This window comes from Taurulus bubalis, assembly GCF_910589615.1.
Source record: "Taurulus bubalis genome assembly, chromosome: 4".
Lineage (NCBI taxonomy): Eukaryota > Metazoa > Chordata > Actinopteri > Perciformes > Cottidae > Taurulus > Taurulus bubalis.
In genome coordinates, this window is record NC_136592.1 from 2,999,450 (window position 1) to 3,021,266 (window position 21,817).

A 21,817-nucleotide genomic window follows, 5' to 3' on the forward strand; every position below is an offset into this window, starting at 1 on the left:
TTCTGTCTTGTTGTTGGAAGTATATTTACAGTTGCAATGATGCTGGATGATCTAAGGAGAGGAGAAGAGCGGAGAAAGACGAGGAAGGAAAAAGAGCTTGAGAGACTAGGAGGGTTGTGAAGCATTCAACTTTTTCAAGTAAACTCACCCTCGTCCATGCTCTGATCAGAAGGCCCCGACTGATGCAGTATGCAGGGTAGTCCCCCACTGGCCTGCCGTGAGCACATTACCATATGGGCTGCATTTGTCTGCAGCTAAGTCTTAATAGGATCAGGCCTACGGAAACCTGGGCAAAATCCCCCCTCACCAAGGAAAGTGAGATTGGCACCGAGCAGATTTAGACACACACACACACACGCACGCACCTTGAGGACCTCCATCAATCTTGGCAGCTAGGAACCTGTTTGATTGAGTCCAGGTCTGAATGCGGGGGATGAACGGTTGGAGTTGACTGAAGATGCAGTGAAACAACATACCGTTTTGCTTCTGATTGTTACTGACGTTGGTTTGATTCAGACATGTTCAGTGCTGTTGCATTGGGGAAGGAACTCCAAAAGAAATAGGCCTCCAGCTGCATTTTCCTGCTGGTGCTCACCGTTTATCGTCTTTTCAGTTCCTTTTCCAAAGTGGTTCATTACACTGTTACACTTAATGGATTGTTTTTATTGGGCGCGTTTGATCAGCATGGTTCTTCAGTCTCTCTGTGTGTGTGCTGACCACTTTGGTAAATAGCTAAACTCAATTTTCTCTGCGGGTGGTCGAGTTGGAATGCTCGGCATGAGTCTCAAACGCCTGAGAAGTCAGGCGTGGCGTCTTTAGAGTCACTAAATGTCAAGACTCTGCTTGTTTTTTTTCACTCAAAGTGGTGATTGCTTTATCATTTTTAATGGCATATTAAAGCTCCATTATCTGTGGCAGCTATTCCCATGTGTTAAAGAAGCGTTGATTTGATATGGTGTGGAAACATCTGAAACAGAACGCTAAGTTCTCTTTGACAGTCCTATTTCGTCCTGCTTAAAACTTTAATATACGGACACTACATCGATGGATGAGATGGAATCCTTTTAGTGAGCATATTTGTTATGGATCAAAGGAAATGTAAGAGAGAAACTTATAAATGATACCACCTTGGATTGTATTATGCTCTGAAAGACTTTGTCTTGGCTCGTCAGTGACAATGATTAGGAATGCCAGTGCAAAGTTGCCTCCTAAAGCCTTCTTTTTAGTCTAAAAGTTCACATTCAGTGTTTCTCACTTAAACAAATGGACTGTCCCCTTGAGCTCTTAGAAAGGTGTTAAAGTGTTCTAACTCCCAAAAAACATTTGCGAATACAAATATTCAGCAAATGTTCTGGGCAACACATACCTAAACGATAGAATAGATCAATTGCCAAAGACTCCCAAAACAACATATATGACCCTTAGTTAACCCTTAGATGCATAAGTGGGTCAAAAATGACCCGATGAGGTTGTTTTCTTGAAATATCTTCGTAATGAAAAATTGTTGTCATTTCATATTCCTGGTATTCCTCAAAAAACATGTTTTTGATATAATTCCATTTACATTTTTAACTAACCTGTTATACATTTTAAGAAATTGTAGTTTTTGTACTGCTACCCCAAGCTTCCATAAGTGGGTCAAAAATGACCCGCATGCATTTTCTATGGAATCCAATGGGAACCTTTGATTCTTATCAACTGTGGCTGTCAGGAATACATTTGACTGTGGACCACACAGACTATATCAGAAGTGTCACCCCTCAGGAAGATTATTTTACACAGCAAGAGCTGATACGTGTAAGTATTATCTTCATATAATATTGTGTGTGTCTTTCATGACAGTTGTTATTATTATTTCTCAACAAATTAGCCTACTTTATAACTAAGTTAGCTAACATTACTATTACTATATGTAATGTGTGTGTGCGCGTGTCATTCATGATTGTTGTGCGAAAGAGTATGTTATTATTTCTCAACAAATTAGCCTAGTTTATAACTAACTAACTAACTAAGTTAGCGAACATTACTATATGTAGTGTGTGTGTGTGTGTGTGCATGTATTTATTTATATAGCTACATATTGATCGATTGAAAACATTACTATTATGTTTCCTCATCCAAGGTGTCATGGCTGCTAGATACACAACTGAAATGGTCCTACAGATGCTGATGAATGATGATGATGATGATGATGATGATGATGATGATGATGATGATGATGATGATGATGATGATGATGGAGAGGCAGTAACAGGGTTGGACTCCGAGTCTGACATTTCAGGATGATGGGGACCCCGACTATTGTCCAGGTGGCAGTGGCAGTCATCCACCTGGAAATCCAACTGGACAGGATCAATCTGACTCAGAAGATTCCTCTTCTGTGTCCTCTGAAGAAGAACGTGTCCAAATCATGTCCAACAGAATGAGTCGGAAGGGCTCTTACTGGAGCGAGTTACCTCCCACCCAGGGCAGAAAACAGAGCCACAATATCCTCAGAAGTCGGTCAGGGCCTGCATAGGGCTTAGCACCACTGTCTCACCAAAAGATACATGGGAGCTCTTTATCACTGATGATATAATGCAAGAGGTGGTGAAGTGCACAAACTAGGAAGGACGGAGAGTAGCAACAGCTAGAGGAAAATAATGGAAAAATGTCACCAAAGATGAATTCATAGCCTTCATTGGATTGACCCTGCTTGCAGGAAGTGAGAAGAACTGGGATGTATCAGTCCGTGAGCTGTTTGAGATTCCTCTACATAATCCCATGTACAAGGCCACTATGGCTATTGGAAGATTTGAAGACATTCGCCGTACCATGCGCTTTGATGATAAGAGGATCAGAGCCTTCCGACTGGAAACAGACCATATGGCAGCCATCCGCTATGGTTAATTTTCTTTTTCAAAAATGTTAAGTGTAAAATAAAGATATTTCAAACATGAAATCATTCTTCTGTGGTCCTAAATATAATACTAAATATTATATTAGTGATTATTCTTAACCAAAATGACAAAAAAATGGCATAAAAACACATAGATTCTATTATGGGTCATTTTTGACCCACTTATGGAAGAGTGTAGGGTCCAGTCACTCGTGCATCTAAGGGTTAAGTTACCATACACATGAAAGTTAAAATAATCCAACGTTGACTTCACAAGGGAGACTCTCCTGGGTTAAAGTCCTGTGTTTGTATCACCCAGCCATTCACCCCAATCTCCTCACTATGCAAACTTTTTCGCTCCTTATACTACGTCACCTGACTTTCTCCTTTGATTCCTTTTAACTTCCTCTGCCACTAGTGTAACAAGCTACTGGCACAAATGACTGACACAACCGTTTGGGCGAAGATTATCTAGTTCTAATGCTCTCTCGTTGGCTTTTTTAAACTCTTGACACATACGTTCCTCAAGTCTGTGTCAAGATGCAAACCAATTGTAAATAAGCAACACTACTAGTTGTCAAAACCTCCACAGGGTACCTTTAAGTGTACACCTGTATCTGGAAAGTGGAGCCCTGAGAAGTATGTGTACTAATGAGTACAATGCATCACAGTCACATGTGCATTCTGGGTTTGGCTTCATCTTGTCTGCGCAGCAGTCAGTATCAGAATCTTTGATCAGTGCTGTAGCTGTACTGATCTGTGATTGGCTTATTGATGCATTGTATGAGTATGGTTATGATCAACAGCCCTCCAAACTTCTTCTTCTTCTCCTCCTCCTTCTCCTCCTTCTCTGTCTTGTCCTGTTTTCCACCCAGGCCACAGAACAATGGTAAATTCTGCCCCGGCTCCAGCCGTCTCAACCAGCTGTGTAACACTCGGCTGTGCCCTCTTAACTCTGTGGACTTTCGGGCCCAGCAGTGCGCCGAGTACAACAGCAAGCCCTTCAGGGGCTGGTACTACAAGTGGAAGCCCTACACCAAAGTGGACGGTAAGGTGATCAGTTTATATAAGAGCCAACGAGCACAAAGCCTCTTCTGTCTTGTGGTTGATTTGCATCATTTGCCCGGAGGTTGTTTTGGTTGTTATTTTTCCTCTCTCTTCTACCATTATTGAGAGATCTTTTTGTATCATTTATTTTCTCTATTGTAAAACGACACATTATCCAAGGATTATGAAGACATCTCCACTGTATTCTTGGCACATAATGCGCGAGAAAAGAAACCTCATTGTTCAAAGAACACGGCGCTGCTAAATACACAGAGGATTTCAAATCTCTCGGAGCAAGCTTTTTCTCGTCTTAATTCCGTAGATCCTTTCACTCTGAACCTTGCTGTACTCGGCGAGGCCTTAATCTTTTTTTTCATAAAGTGTTCCTGTAATGCCAACCTCTATTTACTGTTGCAATGATTAGGGCCAAAAAGCTGGAGGAAACTATCACTCTGTGTAATGTGCATGGGAGACATGTAGCCACCTGCACCCTCTGACACAGTGGGGATGGATTTAAAAAGGAAGCCTACGGGCCAGCTTTGTTACACAGAGCGAGGGAGAGAGTGCAGTGAAGGGGAGCAGTCGTTTGGCCGCCATCCCAGGCCTGTTTAAGCTGCTGATGAATGGGAGGTGATGTCGAGAGGAACAGATTCTGAACTGCCTTCTGGGACCTTGGGCCAAGTCACCTTCACCGTCATTTATTTTAATCAAAGACGGCTGTAGAGACTTGTCTGTGATAACTGATCTGAACCACCTCATAAAAGCTGAATACCCCTGGGTGCATTCATATTCAGTTCCTGTCTTTTCCAATTCAGCTTCATCAGGATCTGTGCATACTGCGTGTGGAACAGGTTGCAGCACAGTAGCCACACTTTAGGTCAAGTCATAAAGGAACATGTTAACCATTAAAATGAAGGGCTATTCCACCCAAAGGTTTCTTTTTTTTAATAAGTATTACTGGGTGTGTCTGTATGCTCTGTGTACAGATGAGGACATCTGTAAGCTGTACTGCATCGCGGAAGACTACGACTTTTTCTTCGCCATGTCCGGCAAAGTGAAAGACGGCACCTCCTGCTCGGAGCACAAAGGAGACGTCTGCATCGATGGAGTGTGTGAGGTACACTGTCTGAGTTAGGGTTAGGCGTGTAAGCAGGTGTTACAAACCTGTAACGAGAGAAAATCCCTCAATTGTTTCCGTATTTTGTCTCCAAATTTATTGCATATTCGTCTTTTCTCTGCACTCAATCTTTAAGGTAATACTGCATCATCTATATCGCCCTTAATAATAAACCAGATGTCAGCTGCAGTGGTTACAGGAAACCTGATGTCAACACAGATATAATTATTTCCCCCTGGATTGTTACAATACATTTGTTCATTCCTCTTAATTCTCTGTCTGTCCACATTCATGGTTTGTGTGTGTTTTTGTGTGTGTGCAGGCCGTCGGCTGTGACCAGATCCTGGGCTCCAAGGCCTCTCTGGATGCATGCGGAGCCTGTAAGGGGGACAACTCCACTTGCAAGTTCTTCAGGGGCCAATACACCCTTCAGCACAGGGCTAACGGTAGGCCTGTCTTTGTTTGTAGTGAGTCTGTGCGTCAGCTAGCATACACTTCAAGGGAGACTGAAGCAGATACAGAGACATGGAGAAAGACATGCACAGACCAATGCATATGATCCCTCGTCATAATGGACCAGTAACACACATGGACACAGATAATGGGTTAGAGCAGGGTGGTGCGTGTGTGTGTGTGTGTCTGGGTAGCAGGATTGTGTGATGAAACATGACATGAGAGGGAGAGAACAGCAATAAAGAATTATTATTAAGATTCAGCCTTGACTTTCCTTCCATTCCTCCAGAGTACTACTCGATGGTTGCAGTCCCGGCGGGAGCGCGAAGCATTCGTGTTCAGGAGATGGAGGTCTCCACCAGCTACCTGGCCGCCCGCTCCCTGAAGAGGAAGTACTACCTGACTGGGGACTGGACCGTGGACTGGCCGGGGAAGTTCCACTTTGGCGGGGCCGTGTTCGACTACCAGCGCTCTTTCAACAAGCCGGAGAGCCTTTATGCTGCCGGTCCTACTAATGAGACGCTGGTGTTTGAAGTAAGCCGCCGCCGCCGCCGGGTGATGTCCGTTTGGGGCAATCGACAGTGACAGCGCCTTTTTTTTTTTTATACGTCTGGATATGAATAGGCTGAGATGAAAAAAGAAGTTTGCGGTGGTAGGGAGAAGCGGGGTGGTTGTAACCGTCTGCAGTGCCTCTGTGCGGTGCTAATTGTGTTCGGTGATTGGTTACGTCAGGGATGATCTGGGGATGGGTGGGTGGAGTGGAAGGCTTTAATCAGATAAATTGGGGGGTTCAAACCGCCCGTCTTGTGCAGAGCTGCCCCTTTTGTGGGGGAAAGAAAGAGACTATAAGGCAAAAAAGTGGAAGGAGAAGAAGACAAGAAGGTTCGTGACATGTCAAGGATTAATTAACATCAAAGTCAACAGTTTAAATGGTCGGTTCATCCAGAACAAACTGTCCAAGTGAATTTAAGACAGACATCTCAACAATCACCTCCTCCCCTCAATCTTTGTCCATTAAACACAATCACTTTTAAAATCCCCTGCAGTCTGTCTGAACACCGTTTCAATATTTCACTGCTGTTTGGGGATAGCAGTAGCTCATGGGGAGAGTGGTTGTCCTGTAAGGTAGCTGGTTCAATCCTCAGTCTCCTCATAGTTTGCATGTCAAAGTGTCCTTGAGCAAGACACTGAACCCAGTTGCTCCCTGGGCACCTCACAGCAGCCCACTGCTCCTAAATTGCAAAGGATGGGTTACCGTAAAAGTTGGGTTACAAGCCGCTCCTACCTCCGGTTAGTGCCCCCGCTGTAGCAAGCTAGGAGCAGCGCTGGCTAGCGGTTGCTGCTACCGGCCACTGCTGCTGCTACTGCCCGCGTCCCCTCTGCCCAAGTCGGGTGTCGAGCCTGGTCCCGCTACCTTCAGTGGTTTTCGGGGAGCTGGCGGAAGTTAGCGGATTACCAGAGACAGAGGGATGTGGCCTTTGTGCCACTTTCAGCCTTCAGCTCCGTCTCACATGGCAGAAGCCGGCCCCTTGTTTATATGCAGTGCAGTTACTTGGTACTGCCGGCTCCAGCGTCACACAATCACGTGATTGCCCACGTACACACACACACTCACACACTCAAAGCCATCGATCTCAAAAGTGCTTTGTTGCAGCCATGTGATTCATGGCTAATAGAGCGAGTAAAATCCCTAAATCAACTGCCCCGTTAGAGTCAGCGATGAAAAGTATGAAATGAGATGGTTGCTTTGAGTGAGATGTTCTGCATGGTGTGCGAATGTTTAAGAGTTGATAGACCTGTCCAGCAGCAGCATGTGCTGCTGCTGGACAGGTCTATCCTCCAGAGAGAGAACTATTATTCGACAAGTGCTTGAGTCATTATCCTTAAGACTGTAGGGCTGAAGTGAAACGCTGGTGATGTGTGGGATGTTCTTCTCACATAACTTTGTCAGCGAAAGCATTTATTTTCTTTTGAACTCTGAACCCTAGGCGTGGAAACAGAAGTGGAAACCGGCTAAAGGGTAGACATGTGGGTTTTACGTCTAACTCCATACACGGGTGAAGTGGTCGCCCTCGGTCCCCTGGGCTACTGAAATACTGCGGTTAAAGCGGGAACGATTGGCCTGGGAATCAAGGAGGAACACCAGTGTGAAATGTCCAAAGTCCTTACTGGTCACTTGTTTGTTCATCAGGAAATGTCTGAGTGTTTTGTTGTAGCTATTTTAGAAGAGAGACTTTAGTTTGTGGGCAGTTTAGAGGAGCAGCTGCTGTAGTTGGCACTGGAACAGCCTATTGTTGTGTCCTGCAAGAGTTGCAGACTAGTAACAACAATCTAGAAATGTCATTCCCAAAAGAGCAGTTCTGAGAAACTTTCGCGAAAAAATTCAGCTTCAGCCATTTCTGCATTCTGCGATATCACAATCATGCATTGGATGAGCGAGAGATGATTCAGTTGTGTTTATTTTTGCTTTCTGCCATGTGGTTTTAGGAATGGAAATATGTCCGTATGTGGTACAGTTTGTTGGTCCAGACTAAAATATCAGAACTGCTTTTATATGGATGTCAATTTAAACGACTGACGTTTCACTTCTGCCAAAATATATCTCAACATCTACGTGATGGATTAGCACAAAGTTGGGACAAACTAATGCCATTCCTGTCAGCCTTGGCTTTACTTTGTGGAGTAATGTTGATTAGCGAGCAGTAGCATGCTAACAAATGCTAAAGACAGATGGATAACATGGGGAATTAGTACCAGTATATTCTCACAGACCCCACAGTAATGCAAGAGAAGTGTTTTCTAAGAAGCTTCCAGGTCAGTCAAATATTTGGAATGAGAATCCAAAAGGAAATTGTATAACTGTCTGGGAGTTTGTGGACCAACCTCCTGGACGTGCACGTAGTTGTGAATGCACTCAGGTTTCCTGTGCAATGAGAGATGGATAGGGACAGTTAGGCTGCACTCCCTTTTGGCTTTACCTCCAAAGTAAACAGGTTCAGATAATCGTGCTCAACTATTGTTGCGCTTACATCTGATCGTCTGACCATGAGGTAGCAATGCCATCATAACCAGCGTCATCATAACCAATAGCAACAATCACCCAAGACCCCATTTGTAATAACCCTAAATATTCCTTGAAGAAGAGACTTGGCTCAGACCGACAGAGCTCCTCCTGCTTGCCCGTGTGTCCCAGTCATACATCTGCTGCGGCTCTGCCGATGACACGAGCATAATCTCTATAAGTATGTCCTGTAATTACAAAACGGAGAAACAGGGTTGATAGAGTGAGAAGGATGAAGAGAGGAGGGAGAGTGAGATTAAAAGATTAAGAATTGAACTCTTTGGATGTGAGAAGTTAAGGTCAGGGCACGGGGACTTTAACTGCAAATGGAAAGAGCCAAATGAAGGAAAGGGAGTAGTTTTTTTTTTCACCGCTGATCTTCATCTGTTTCACACATTCTACTTAACTGGCGCTGTCACAAGAAAACTGAGAGAGTACGTGGGGGAGGGTGTGCACAATCACTCGCAGACCCTTACTCAGATCCAAACTCGGCAAAGGGGAAAAAATATTGAGGAGTGTAAGCGCAAACTGTGACAAGGTGTTCACATCTGTACAGCTGCTCAGCTGGTGGGGCTAACAAGAGCACGGGAACATATGGCTGAGGTCTCAGAGGAAACAGGGAAGGATTATTCCCTCTGAGTTGACATTCTTGTGGTATGGCGAGGCCGACGTCATGCCAGTCCAGGCAAAGCATTGTGGGCCCACAAGTGAGATTGATATCTGTCTTCTGCCACATTCTAATTCATCATCCTCTCATCTGAGTTGATGACATGTGTGGCGGCTGGGTTGTGAAAAGCAAGATGTTGTACTGTCGGTCGACAGGCTCCCATCGATCATCGCATCGTGAACTTGGCAGACACGTTCGTCCCAATTATTCTCTAAGAAATGAACGTTTCTTTCAATATATGTTGTTTTTCTATGAAGCAAAGGATTCCAGTTTTAATTCATTTAAGTTGTTTTTAGGACAGTGTATTTGAACTGATAGAACATTAGGTGGCAGAGAAGTTTTTTTTTTTTACTCTGAAAAACCTTTTAGTTTCTTTAGTGAAAATATTTAGATTTTTAACAATTTGCAGCTCATTCCCTTTGCTTCCAACCTGCTAGTCTGCTGCACGGCGACTCCTTCTTGTCTGTATTTATGCCCACTAAACGGTACTCGAGGAGAAAATGTCCTCTTCATTTTCTTTCCCCTGACGAACTATGTGACTCATAGTTTCTACAGCTTGGATGTACATGCATTAAACATTTATATCTGGTTCTTTGATGAAACAAAGTTGAAGATATTAAAGGCCTGTGTGACAAAACCAACTCAATGGCCAATTAGAACCAACCCAAAAACCCAAGTCCAACAGCGTTGCTTTCATTGCCAAATGGATTGTAATGTCTACAAAGTAACACAATACATGTTTAGTGTGCCATCTTTAAGCCTATAATCGCCATGTGCAGTTAGATACTATATTACCATAAATTAAATGCAGCTCTGTGAATGTGAAGTAGCTTTATCTTCACGTTTTATTCAATTTCCCCTCTTCCTCCCAGCCTGGACAACATGAATGTAGGCTACTGTTTTTACTGCACATGCATTTACTGTAGTTATTAATGCAATGCCTCATTTCAACTAAAACATCTTATCATGTTGGTTCACTATAGCTTTATCATATACTTATAGTGAATACATGCATAAAGACGTTATGTATTTACTGTTAGCACTTTTGTTCAACTTTTTTTAACTGATACACCTGATCCTGTTAATTCACAACAGTATAATAATGTACATATTTATGCAGACAGGCATGTTTGCTGAGCTTTGGTACTTCCAAGATGCATTGTAGCACGAAACATCCAAGGAGCCCAAGGAAGCAGGAGCCTCTCCTCACCAATATCACAGATGCTTGGTAGATGGGTGCCGATGATGTTCTGAATCTGTTCAACCAGATTATGAAATTGCAGTGGTAGTTTGTGTCCATGAAGTGATAACGAGCGTGAAGTCACTGCTGCTATTGTGATGGATTTGCAGCAGGTTAATTGGATTTTGCTTTGTAGTATAGGGAATGTTTTTCTTTGTTTTTTGGGAGTTTTGGTGTCAGTTGATGATTTTTGCCAGCAGATGTCCCAGACTAAGAACTAGAGAGAATACAGGTTTGGACATGTCTGACATTCTTAATTAAAAGTGAGCATCTCTCTCTCCTCTAAGACAACGTTAATGCTGTGGTTGGTTGGGTGTAGGTTATTCGACTAAGAAAGACTGATCAGTTATTTATAAAGCATCAAGGCTTCAATGATGTGTAAGTCCTCTATTAAATGGATTATATCAAAATCCAGCTGAATGTTGTTTTCATAGCTGCTGGTTCACATCATTGGTGGTTGTTTGGGGAAGAAGCAGAAAGAGTTGGTTTGCTTGGATAAGCATGAATACCTGGTGAGGCTCGTGGTGGACATTGTTTCATGGCAGTGGGTTTTGGTTTGGTTGGGTGGTAGCATCAGAATAATATGCACAGCAGGCTTCAGCATGCAAGTCTGAATCAGTCGGATCAAACTGAAGCTTTGTCGAGGTTTTAAATGACTACCTTACAGAAAACAGATAACAGAAGTGGACTAGCTTGTTTCAGCCCACTCCAAAAGTACAGTTCCTCTGATACTTCTGGGGTTGTTAACAGGAAGTGTAATGGTGTTGCCCATAGATTCACTCTATCTTATATCTAAAACACTGCCATGCACCTGCATCTCACGCAGTGTCACGCCTCACAGCTCTCCCTCCGCTCTTAGCGGGGATGTGGTTCGTATGTGAATGTGTCGGCCTGGCTGCCCCTCCAGCTGTTCACAAGTCTGTGAACACTGTACCAACATATGTAGATGTGTGCGTCTGACAATGGACAGCTCTGTGATTCTTGCTACATAAACATATCTCTTTTTGCCTCCTGTCTGGAGCGGGGCCAAGCAAACACATGGAAGAGTTTACATGCAGAAGGAGGTGATTGGTCCAGTCCCTGGATGTGCCCCAGGACTGTTGCATGTGGATCAAACCCAGAAGATGCTTGGCTTTCTAAGTTGGATGCCTCATGGTAGATTCCCCGTACGTTAGAATCTACCCCAAAGAAAATACACTTGTCAAAACTAATTATTGCAGATATTGATAGACTTAGGGCTGTTGACAGTTGGCTTTAATACAATTTGCCAAATGGATTAGGGATTAATACCCACCCAACCTAAACTAAATTGAGGTGGGCTTTAAAAAAAAACATGATTATGCTGAACAAAGACCAGTGCAGTGTTTTGAAATGAGTCAAAATGACTCAGCTGACTATTTAAATGAGCCTCAAACTAAATTCCTCACCATGGCAGTGACTCCTCATGGGGTTGCTTTAATGATAGCCTGATGCTTCTCCTGTAATGGGTACGTCTGCTTTCGTTCATCTGGTAGACTCTGCTTGACTGGAATGTCCAAATAAATCTTGCGAATAAAAAAAGGTAACTCAGACTCACCAGCCCGTGTAAAGGATGTGGTACAAAAAAAGAGCTAACTGCCCTAAGAGAATGGAAATTGTCCCTCAATTGTGCACTCTGCTGTCTAAACAAAAAGACCTTGTAATAGTGTGGTGAGCCCGTTTGGACTAGAGAGGGAACATCATGCTCCTTCATGTTCCTGCAGCTTGGTGGGTATCTACCAGCTCAGTGGGGCCTCGGTGGCTGAAGCAGGCTGCCACGTTGTCAGTGGGTTTACCTTTAGTTTCTTGCGGTGGAATCCATAACAGATGGACCTGTGTCTGCTCTTCTTTCACTGCATATGCACATTTTGGTTCAGACAGTGTGGGGTCTATTGTGTATATTCTTGGATTTCTACCAATGCATAATAAAATACTGATACTGTTTTATACATTGACTCAGAGCAAGGGTATGAAGACATGTTATGGTTGGTTGCTGTGAACCTGGTTTGTTTGAAATTATAGTACAATAGATAAGTCTGGACATCAAAGAATATGTGGGTCGAGTGCTGAAAAAAAAATCATTATTTATTGGCAAAAATGTGCAGTTTACCACCTCTCAAATGTGAAAATTTTAAATTTTAAATAAGCCAGCCAGTCAACACAAGCTTTTTAGAGATGTCACATTGCAGAGCTGGACAAACGTTATTGATTGTGGGCCATTTACAGAAAAACCAAGATGTTAAAACACCATGCTTTCCTTAATTTAATAGCTTTATCGTTACATTATGTTATTGATAGTATTACAAGTATTTGGGAGGTTATTTGAACTTTATTTGGGAGGTTATCTGACTTTAAACCAACCAGAATGTTATGGAAAGGTTAGTTGAATGTTCTTAGAAAGTTACTCAGCGTAATGTTCCCTCGATGTTAAAACATCATGCTTTTCTGATCATTCCGTCTCCAGAAAATGATTGCAAGATTATTTGAATGTTCCTAAATATTTACTTGATCGTTTACCCATAGTGTTCCCTCGATGTTTAAACAACAAGGTTTTCTGATTTAAAACCAACTTTAGAATTATACTAATGTTCGTATAATTTTCCAAGAAAGGGACTTTAACGTTTTCCTCATCACGTTCTCGACATATTAACAGACAGTCTCATAATGTTCTGGGAGGTTTAGTTAAATGTTCCAAAAAAGTCACTTTAATGTTCCCTAAATGTTATGCTCCTCTGACTTAAATACACCGTTATCGTCCACAGAAAGTTATTGCAAGGTTATTTTAAAGGTTCCTTGAACATTTACCCATAATGTTCCCATAAGTTATTCTGATTAACAACCAAAGTTATTGTTATGCTCCCAGAATGTTCCAAAAAGGTTCCTCGAACGTTTTCCCCAAAACTTTCCCCTGATTTAAAAACCCTGTTTTTCTGACTAAAAACCAACGTTATTGTTCCGCTCCCCAAATGTTCTGGGATTGGTTAAAAAGACATCCTATATTCACACATGGGACACTTTTCTGATGTGCTGTGCTCTCGCCTGACAGATCCTTCTACAGGGGAAGAATCCGGGTGTAGTGTGGGAGTACACCCTGCCTCGCACTGAGAGGAAACCCGACTACAGCTGGGGCGTGGTGCGCTCGGACTGCTCCGCTCCGTGTGCTGGAGGTGAGGTTGTGTGTGTGTGTGTGTGTGTGTGTGTGTGTGTGTGTGTGTGTGTGTGTGTGTGGACCCGAATGTGTCTGATAGATGAAACTGAAAGAACTCTGTCCTCTGTTCACGTGTTGTGTACAGTTCACTTGGACAGCAGTTTTCCAACTCCACAGCGTAGAGTCTCGGCCCAGCAGGCCAGTGAAGTCTCCACATGCTGAAGCAGCGAGCATCGGGGTGCAGAAAGAGAGAAAACATAGGATATAAAGAGTTTGGCGTTTCGCCAGGGTTACTCGAGATAGAGTTACATTTGCCAAACACATCTGCTATTCCTCATCTTTAAAACCTTTTTCTCTTGTAATGTTCCAAGTGAAAATACAAACATGTACATGTATACTAGCTAAGTGGCCAAACAGGTTGCAAGTATGCAAGTATGATTGTCAATTATTCCCTTATGATAATGAACAATGTGGTTTCTTTAATCGTTATAAATGCTGACTCTTTACCCGAGACCTGCAGCTTCTGCCTCAGTCTCTATCAAGTGCATATTTAAGACCCCTTTTACAAGGTTTCTTCTGAAAAAAAGCACTTTTAAACAAGTTATGGAGCATGAAAATATACGCTAACTAGCTACAGCTATTAAAACTCGAAACAAGAAGAATTAAGTATATTTTTGTCCCAAAAGACTCCAACCCCCTGCTCTCTTGACAGTGGATAGCTCTGTGTGTGTGTGTGTGTGTGTGTGTGTGTGTGTGTGTGTGTGTGTGTGTGTGTGTGTGTGTGTGTGTGTGTGTGTGTATGTGTGTGTGTGTGTGTGTGTGTGTGTAACTTACAGGTTTCCAGGTTGATGGCATGTTGAAGTCGTCCAATTGTTCACAATAACTCTAACCCATCTCTCTCTCTCTCTCTCTCTCTCTCTCTCCCTCTCTCTATCTCTCTCTCGCTCCATCTCTCTCTTTCTCTCCATCAGGTCGTATCTCGACCAAGACGATGTGTCTGCAGGACCAGAAGGTCCAGGTGAACTCCACCATGTGTAATCCCCACACCAGACCGACACTGGGCTCCCACCTTTGCAACATGCAGCCCTGCCCAGCATAGTAAGTGCTGCGAGAGTGTGTGTGTGTGTGTGTGTGTGTGTGTGTGTGTGTGTGTGTGTGGCTCAGGGCATTGCGTCGTGTACAGTTGGCTGTGGGATATGTGGCATGGGTCTTCATGTTGCCAAATTTGCAGGAATCTTTGGTTTTGTTTTTATTACACACACACACACACACACACACACACACACACACACACACACACACACACACACACACACACACACACACACACACACACACACACACACAGTGGTTGAGCAGTCTTAAGGTTGCCTGTGGTCCATTTGCTGTGGCCAACCACCACTTTTGCTCAGCCTGTGTTCTCCTCCTCCTCCCTTCTCTGCCCGCTCTCTAATTTTCTTTGGGGAGTTTATTTCCATTTTCCTACGTGAGAGATCCATGAAAGCTCTCCCTATCTGCTGCCTTTTTGCAACACTCTTTACTTACTCCAATGCAGCGTTTTCTCCAGCTGCATGTCCGGCAGATTTGAATCCCTTAGACATGTAATCTGTGATGTTGAGGTTCGTCTTACCACTCGATGACAACAGGTTCCTTGAACAATGTCCTATTATCTTTCTAAGATAAGGCAAACATAATTACATTTATCAGTGAAATTGATGAATAAAATATCAAATGTTTGTCCTCAGACTTTCCCATCAGCAAATGTTAGCATACTAACACGGAAAACTAAGATGTGAATGTGGTAATAACGGCTTACGTGCTAAACATTGGCCTGTTAGCATCGTGGCTAACATTAGCATGTAGCTCTCAAAGCAGGGCCTCAATACGACCTCACAGAGCTGCTCGGCTCTCCGTCTCATTTTAAACTTGGAGCTGTTACAGTGCTGAGTTGTTGGCTCGTCAAACTTTAAGGTGGGTGGGGTTCTGTCTGAGAATTTGGTATTTCTAAAACCTGGCTACAGCCCTTATCTTATTCCAGTCGAACAAAATAACATTTTGTCGTGTAGTAAATTCACCGGTATGTTTCTGTAAGTCTGTAATGGACCTTTTCACTATAGCGTACACTTGAGAATGAGAAAGAGAGATGCGGGAGAGAGGGAGGGAGACATGGACGCCGACTCGGAGTGATTGTTGCTTTCAGTGCGCATCATCGCTCTCAAACAGCGCTCAGCCCAGGGCGTCCTGACTTTCTCCGAGGCGAAATCATGCCCACGTTTTATCTCAGCTCTTGTCTAGACGTTGTGCTTAATGGCATGCATTTTTAAAGGAGACTGTGCATTCGGGGACCGGCGCAGCGAGCAAAGGAGGAAGGAAACCAGGCTAAAGTGCAGCAACAAGTTGAAACTGCACTAAATAAATGGCCTCCCTCCGATGTGGAGCTACCCTGATTTACAGCGCTGCTCCAAAGAACAGGCAGGGAACCGTGTCTTGGGTTCAGAGAGAGTACACACACACACACACACACACACACACACACACACACACACACACACACACACACACACACACACACACACACGCGCGCGCGCAGGGCGGCATGCACAATAACAGTTCATATTCACACACATTTTCCGAATGTACTGTATGACGCTTGGGATATGGACTTCGGGTCCAAACCGTGGGGCGATTTAGAAAGACATGCTGCTTCTGTCCGATGTTAGCGATGTTGTCATTCCGTCCGCCATTAGCCATGCCGCAAGAAGTCCAAACTCAACTTCCTCCAGCGTCAGGGGTTGAACAAGCCAGACAGCTATCGGTTACACCTCCAGCAAACAGCCCCTGCTTCTCACTAAGTTTCCCACCATCCGAGAGGGCATTTCCTGCCCCTACTCTCGGGCATGGCGTATCTCTTATCTTGGCCAAAGGTATTAAACAGCCCCGTTGCGTGTGTCCCGACCTCCCCCCTTTGTTTGAGTAAAGAGAATGGTATGGCCTGGATAAATAACATCAGTGTAGCTGTTCATTCAGGAACACAAAGCAGTGTTAAACACCCGTGGATCTTATTATGCAGTAGGTGACACCGTTTTCTCAGCTGGTTGTGTGTATGGCCCAATTTATGGGCACTACGCAGGAAGAAAGTAGAGTTGAGTGAGCAGCATGAAAGCTTTAATGACTGCATTAAGATCCCCAGGATGTACGGGCGCACATTCAAGAGCCCGGCAGAGGAAAAGATAAATTGACAGTGAGGCGGGATGCATGTGTGTGTGGGTCTGTGTGTCTGACAGGAGGGGGAGTGTAGAAGTGCCTGCTTATCTCTGCAGCGTGTATCTCGGGTGCTGACAGGCCTATCCATGTTTTATTGTGCAGAGACGGCAGGGTTCCCACGGGGCCAGGCCAGTCTAGCCGTGCAGAGCCAGTCAAACTGCCCCCACTCCCATCGACCCCCTGTTGCTTTAAACCGTCACTCTCCATGCTGCTGTTAGCCTGTCACCCAAAGCGGGAATTGTCGGCTGTGGCGTAGCAGCAGTTTTCTGGACATAAGAGAGATGCAAGGAGAATTTTAAGAAGCCAGTTCAATCTTCCGGCCCAGCGTGCAGTTAGGAAGAGATACGCTCATATATCATAGATTTACTTAAAAGGTTTTCTTTTTCCACAGCGCAGCTCGTCCCCATCTCCTCCTACCTTGCCTTCCTCCGCTGTTCTGCGTCTGCTGCTTCAAGTTCCTTTGCTCTTTCTTTTGGCAGAGACCATCTGTCGAGTCACTTAGAGATCAGCGGTTGGGATACTGCTCAGCGCATCATAGGGCGGCAGGCTGTGTGTAGATGGATCAAAGAGAGACATGTCCTACCTGTGCCAGTAAAGATGTACGGGGCAATATATGCACACGATTCTGAAAGAGTTGTTTTCATTTCACTGAAATGAATATCTCCAGTTTACATGGAAATTGATCACAGGATGTATAAGGTATATATAGAACTAATTAATTAAATAATAGGAATTTTGGTGAAGGTCATGTAATCATAGTCCTGAGTTACATAACTTAGTGAATGACTGAATGAAGAATAAATGAAAACAAAATAAGTGGCAGCTTTAATTATGAAATAAAATGGAAAAATAAAAGCAAAGAATTCTATTAAATATGTGTTCGGAGCGCAAGATACATTTGATATTTAGCTTTTATTCTTAAGAATAAATGTTGCATTTGAGTGTTCGAGTAAATGTCTGGTATGGTAGTGCAACAGTAAGCCAGTCATGTCAAAGGACCCTGAAGCAGCGAAATGGAATCCAGCCATCCTTAATTCATTATTTACTCCTGTGCCTGTTTGCATTATTTTATTTCAACATGTCTTCAGTCAAAATGACCTATTTCAGTCCATTTATATGCAGGCAAACTTTCAATAAGTGCTACAGCAACATTGCCAAATGCCAACATTGTAAATGTCAGCGCCTGCCCGAGCCACGGAACGACCGCGTGAAATACTGAGAAAAGAAAACAACACAAGGGCCGAGATGGAAAAGATGTTTATACAAGCAAAATGAGTGCAGATGGGAAATATCACCAAAGTACACCAAACCACACAAATGTAAATATGTACAAACCCGGGTTTAAAGGAAAAAATAAATCTTTGTTCAGAGTCCTGCTAATATGAATATAGTAAGTTGGGCAGAAATGGTCATTTTGTATATAATTATGCAGAAAAACTTAACTCAATATTAGATATAGAATACATATTCATTCAGTAGCTGGTGCTTCTAAGAGCCTTCCCTCCAGTATCGCACTCTTCTACCTCAAAATATGTCAGTTTTTGAAACATTTCAGTGATACAAATTACAGCGAGGTCAGTGGTGGTTTGCAGCCACTTGAGCCGCTTTTCCCCAGTGATATATTCTTATTCATCAGCCAGGCAAAACAGAGGAGGAAAAAGAAAAAGAAAACAGCCACCAAACATCCCTAACCAATGCTTTCGGGCCCCGCTTTCAAATTGCAGTTCGGTCCCCGCTGCTTCGTCATCCAGTGGCGCTTGACGGAGAATGAAAGCGTTTTCCTTCCTCTGAAGCAGGTCGGCGGCGGCGGCGGCGGCGGCGCAGCCTTTGCGGCAGCACGTGGGCTCAGAACCGGACTGAGCCATCTGCCCATCTCTCCATCTCCCTCCTCTAAGCCTGCGGTTGTCAGACCACTCATTCGCTGTAATCTGCCCCTTCAGCCAAGACAGGAGCTATTTTAGAAGCAGCAGTTGGCTTTCATCAGTGGCGAAGCAGGATTTCAAAGAAAAGGAGAAAGAGGCAAAAAAAAAACACACTGGACAAAAAGAGAGGAGATTGGAAATCATGAGACCCGAAGAGAAAAGAGAGATAGAGGAATTAAAAGAGGGAAGAGAGGAGGGAGTCCTCATCTGCCCGTAGCCGTATGTGTGGTATACTGCGTGCGGTTAGCCTTGGGAGAGCTGGCAAAGCTCTCCCAAGGCCTCGATGGCTATGGATATATATTTTGGCCTGTGTATTTTCTTTGTCTGTCTACTACCAATCTGTGCTCTGACAAAGATCAATGTGTGAAATCTGTTGTGAGTATTTTAAAAGAAGTGTTTTATGACTCATAACATTTAGGAAAAGCAAGAAAGCGGCTTTTAACCGCCTAATAATAAGTGGTTTCCTTCAGTCTTTGGTGTAATAGTCACTGCTAATTTAGGGTGAAATTGTGTTTTTTCTGTGTGTGTGTGTGTGTGTGTGGGGGGGGGAGGGCCCAAAATAAGTGCAGCAGAACCCGTGGTTGGCTGTCCTGATTAGCTCAGTAATGTGGTTGCTGTGCATGTACGATGTGGCATCTGCCCGCTCATGCATCCTCCCTCTTGGTGTCCCGCCACAGCTGGGCGACGGGAGACTGGGGCTCCTGCAGCCGCTCGTGTGGAGGAGGTCAGCAGACCAGGGCCCTGCGCTGCCTGAGGAAGGTGACGTATCAGAGGGAAGAGGTGGCGGTGCACGCCCTCTGCCCCGTGGTCTCTCCGGCCCAGGTCCAGCCCTGCCACACCCAGGCCTGCCCGCCCGAGTGGAGCACCGGATCCTGGTCACAGGTGGGTTCCTGGCAGCATTTAACTCTTTCATGTGTGCAATCTGAGAGCCTGACATATCGGTGAAATTTCGTTGATGTTTTGTACAGTTGTTCATGTTCCCCACGGGATGAACCGTAAAAACGTTGGTCTCCCCTGTAGCTTTTTATCCAGCATGCCGGGTCAAAAATACCTATTGGTTTTGATTCAGTATATTTTTCAAAGAACTGTAAAACTAAGGACAATAAGCCTCAGTCGATCTTTGTGTTAAGTGGCATTTAGCGAAGGTTAGCATGCTACCACGCTAAATACACCACGTGAGAATGCTGCCGTTAGCATTTAGCTCAGAATTTAATTGGCAAGGATAAAAAACAGAAGAATCATGCTTGACTTTTGTTTTGCATTCCTGACGGAACGGAACGGAGGATCTGGGTTAAAAAAGAGATGCTGCTCAGCTCACAGCTGTAGCCTGAGGACCGGTCCTCTGGGAGAGTGAGTGAGTGATCTCCTTTGACTCTCTCTCTCCCTCCCTCTGTGTGTGTGTGTGTGTGTGAGTGACAGCGATGACTACTGGCATATTGATGTAATGTCTGTGTCATACTTGTACATCATACTTGTATGATACAGAATTCTGTGGGCTTGCAATGATTATTGTAAATGAAACTGCTGTCCTGAGTGATTGTTGCTGCACTATTGTATTCAAATGACTCGTGACTGGTTTGTGCAGGTTGAGTCATGCTGGTGCTGAGGGAGAGGGGCCTCTGGGCACAGTGCTAGAACCCTGCAACTGGAGCAGCTGAATATAATGCATCCATTGTTAATTTGACTCTTTACACGTGTGCTTTTCCGACTGCGACGATGTGAAAAAAGGCCAGTAGTTACCTTTCTCCTCGCTGTTCAATCAGAACGGTAGAGTGACGTGCTGACTGTCAGTTTCAAAGTGAAACATTTTCATTCCTGTTGATGATGATGATACTCTTCCGCTGTTTCCGCTTTGTTGGATGTGAAATCATTCATTTAGCTGTCAGGGTTTACAGGTTACGTGTGCCACCTGTCATAATTCATCTGCCGGCTAAAAGTGATCATCGTCTATCGACAGGTTTTTAAATAAGTTGCATGTTTAGACATCTGCATGACACACACACACACACACACACACACACACACACACACACACACACACACACACACACACTAGCGAGCTGTCAGAGGTTTCACGCACGCTTAAACAAACACTCTGCTGCCCTCTGTTGGTCATGGGAACAACACTGAACACAAACTACAGAACTGAACAGCTTGTTGTTGGGACAACTTTTATCCTCAGACATCTACATTTAAAAAAAAAAAAAAATTAACTGCTAAACCTTTTTGGTTTTTTCAACCTCAAAGAAATATGTTCTCTTCTCCCCTTGTCCTTCTTATTTTGAACGGCTGCATCGCAATTAAATAGCTGAAGGTAGGAACCAAACACGCCTTTGATTAGGCTTTTTAATCCGATGGCTAATAACCAAGTATGAAAGAAAAACCTGAAGGTTTTGGCATCTGCAGCCACTCGACAGGTCTTTTATTTGCTCATTGAACTGTATACAATATGAATAGCCTGCCAGCTATCTGCTGCTGATTGGCTGGTGTGACCTGCACAGTTGGACACACAGCTGCCAGTCAGCCGTTCTTCAGGATGCAGGTTGTGGGACTACTTTGTCACACCGGTCCGAGTTCAGTCGGCGGTCAGGCGGATGCAAGCCAGTGTCCGTGAAAACATCAATCTGGACTTTCAGTGACAAAAGGACAACCGCACATTTATGCACAGATGTGTGTGAGTCTTTTGTCTCATTGATTGATGTGACGCTGTCACATTAACTGCCCCGGCGGCTGTGGTTTCCTGTCCCGGCAGAGCAGTTTAACACTGTTGTCCACCTCTGCTTTCTCCCGTCGGAGTCGACAGCAGCGCTGTCTGCCGTCGGTGGATACTTTGACGGGTCGGGGTCACAGTCATCTGCGAGTTATTGGTGTATTATATTTAATGTTAGGCCGTAATGGACTGTCGTCAAAAGCGGTGACCTTCTGTTTGCTCGTACACCATGTGGGGCATCGCAAAAGCATTAACAGTGTCCGTGCCAAGGATTTAACCTTTGCTAAATGCG

General features: G+C 44.1%; 1 protein-coding gene across 1 annotated transcript in view; it reads left to right on the forward strand.

Moving 5' to 3' along the window:
• The window catches only part of adamts18 (ADAM metallopeptidase with thrombospondin type 1 motif, 18), a gene marked incomplete at both ends in the record, with an annotated part of 56,098 nt that overhangs the window by 27,358 nt on the left and 6,923 nt on the right, over positions 1-21,817 (forward strand). The window contains 7 exons of the mRNA XM_079217263.1: positions 3,754-3,926; positions 4,912-5,042; positions 5,365-5,488; positions 5,785-6,029; positions 13,528-13,648; positions 14,601-14,727; positions 19,493-19,697. Of these exons, the coding sequence (XP_079073389.1) occupies positions 3,754-3,926; positions 4,912-5,042; positions 5,365-5,488; positions 5,785-6,029; positions 13,528-13,648; positions 14,601-14,727; positions 19,493-19,697 (1,126 nt within the window). The remainder of the gene's footprint in view (positions 1-3,753; positions 3,927-4,911; positions 5,043-5,364; positions 5,489-5,784; positions 6,030-13,527; positions 13,649-14,600; positions 14,728-19,492; positions 19,698-21,817) is intronic.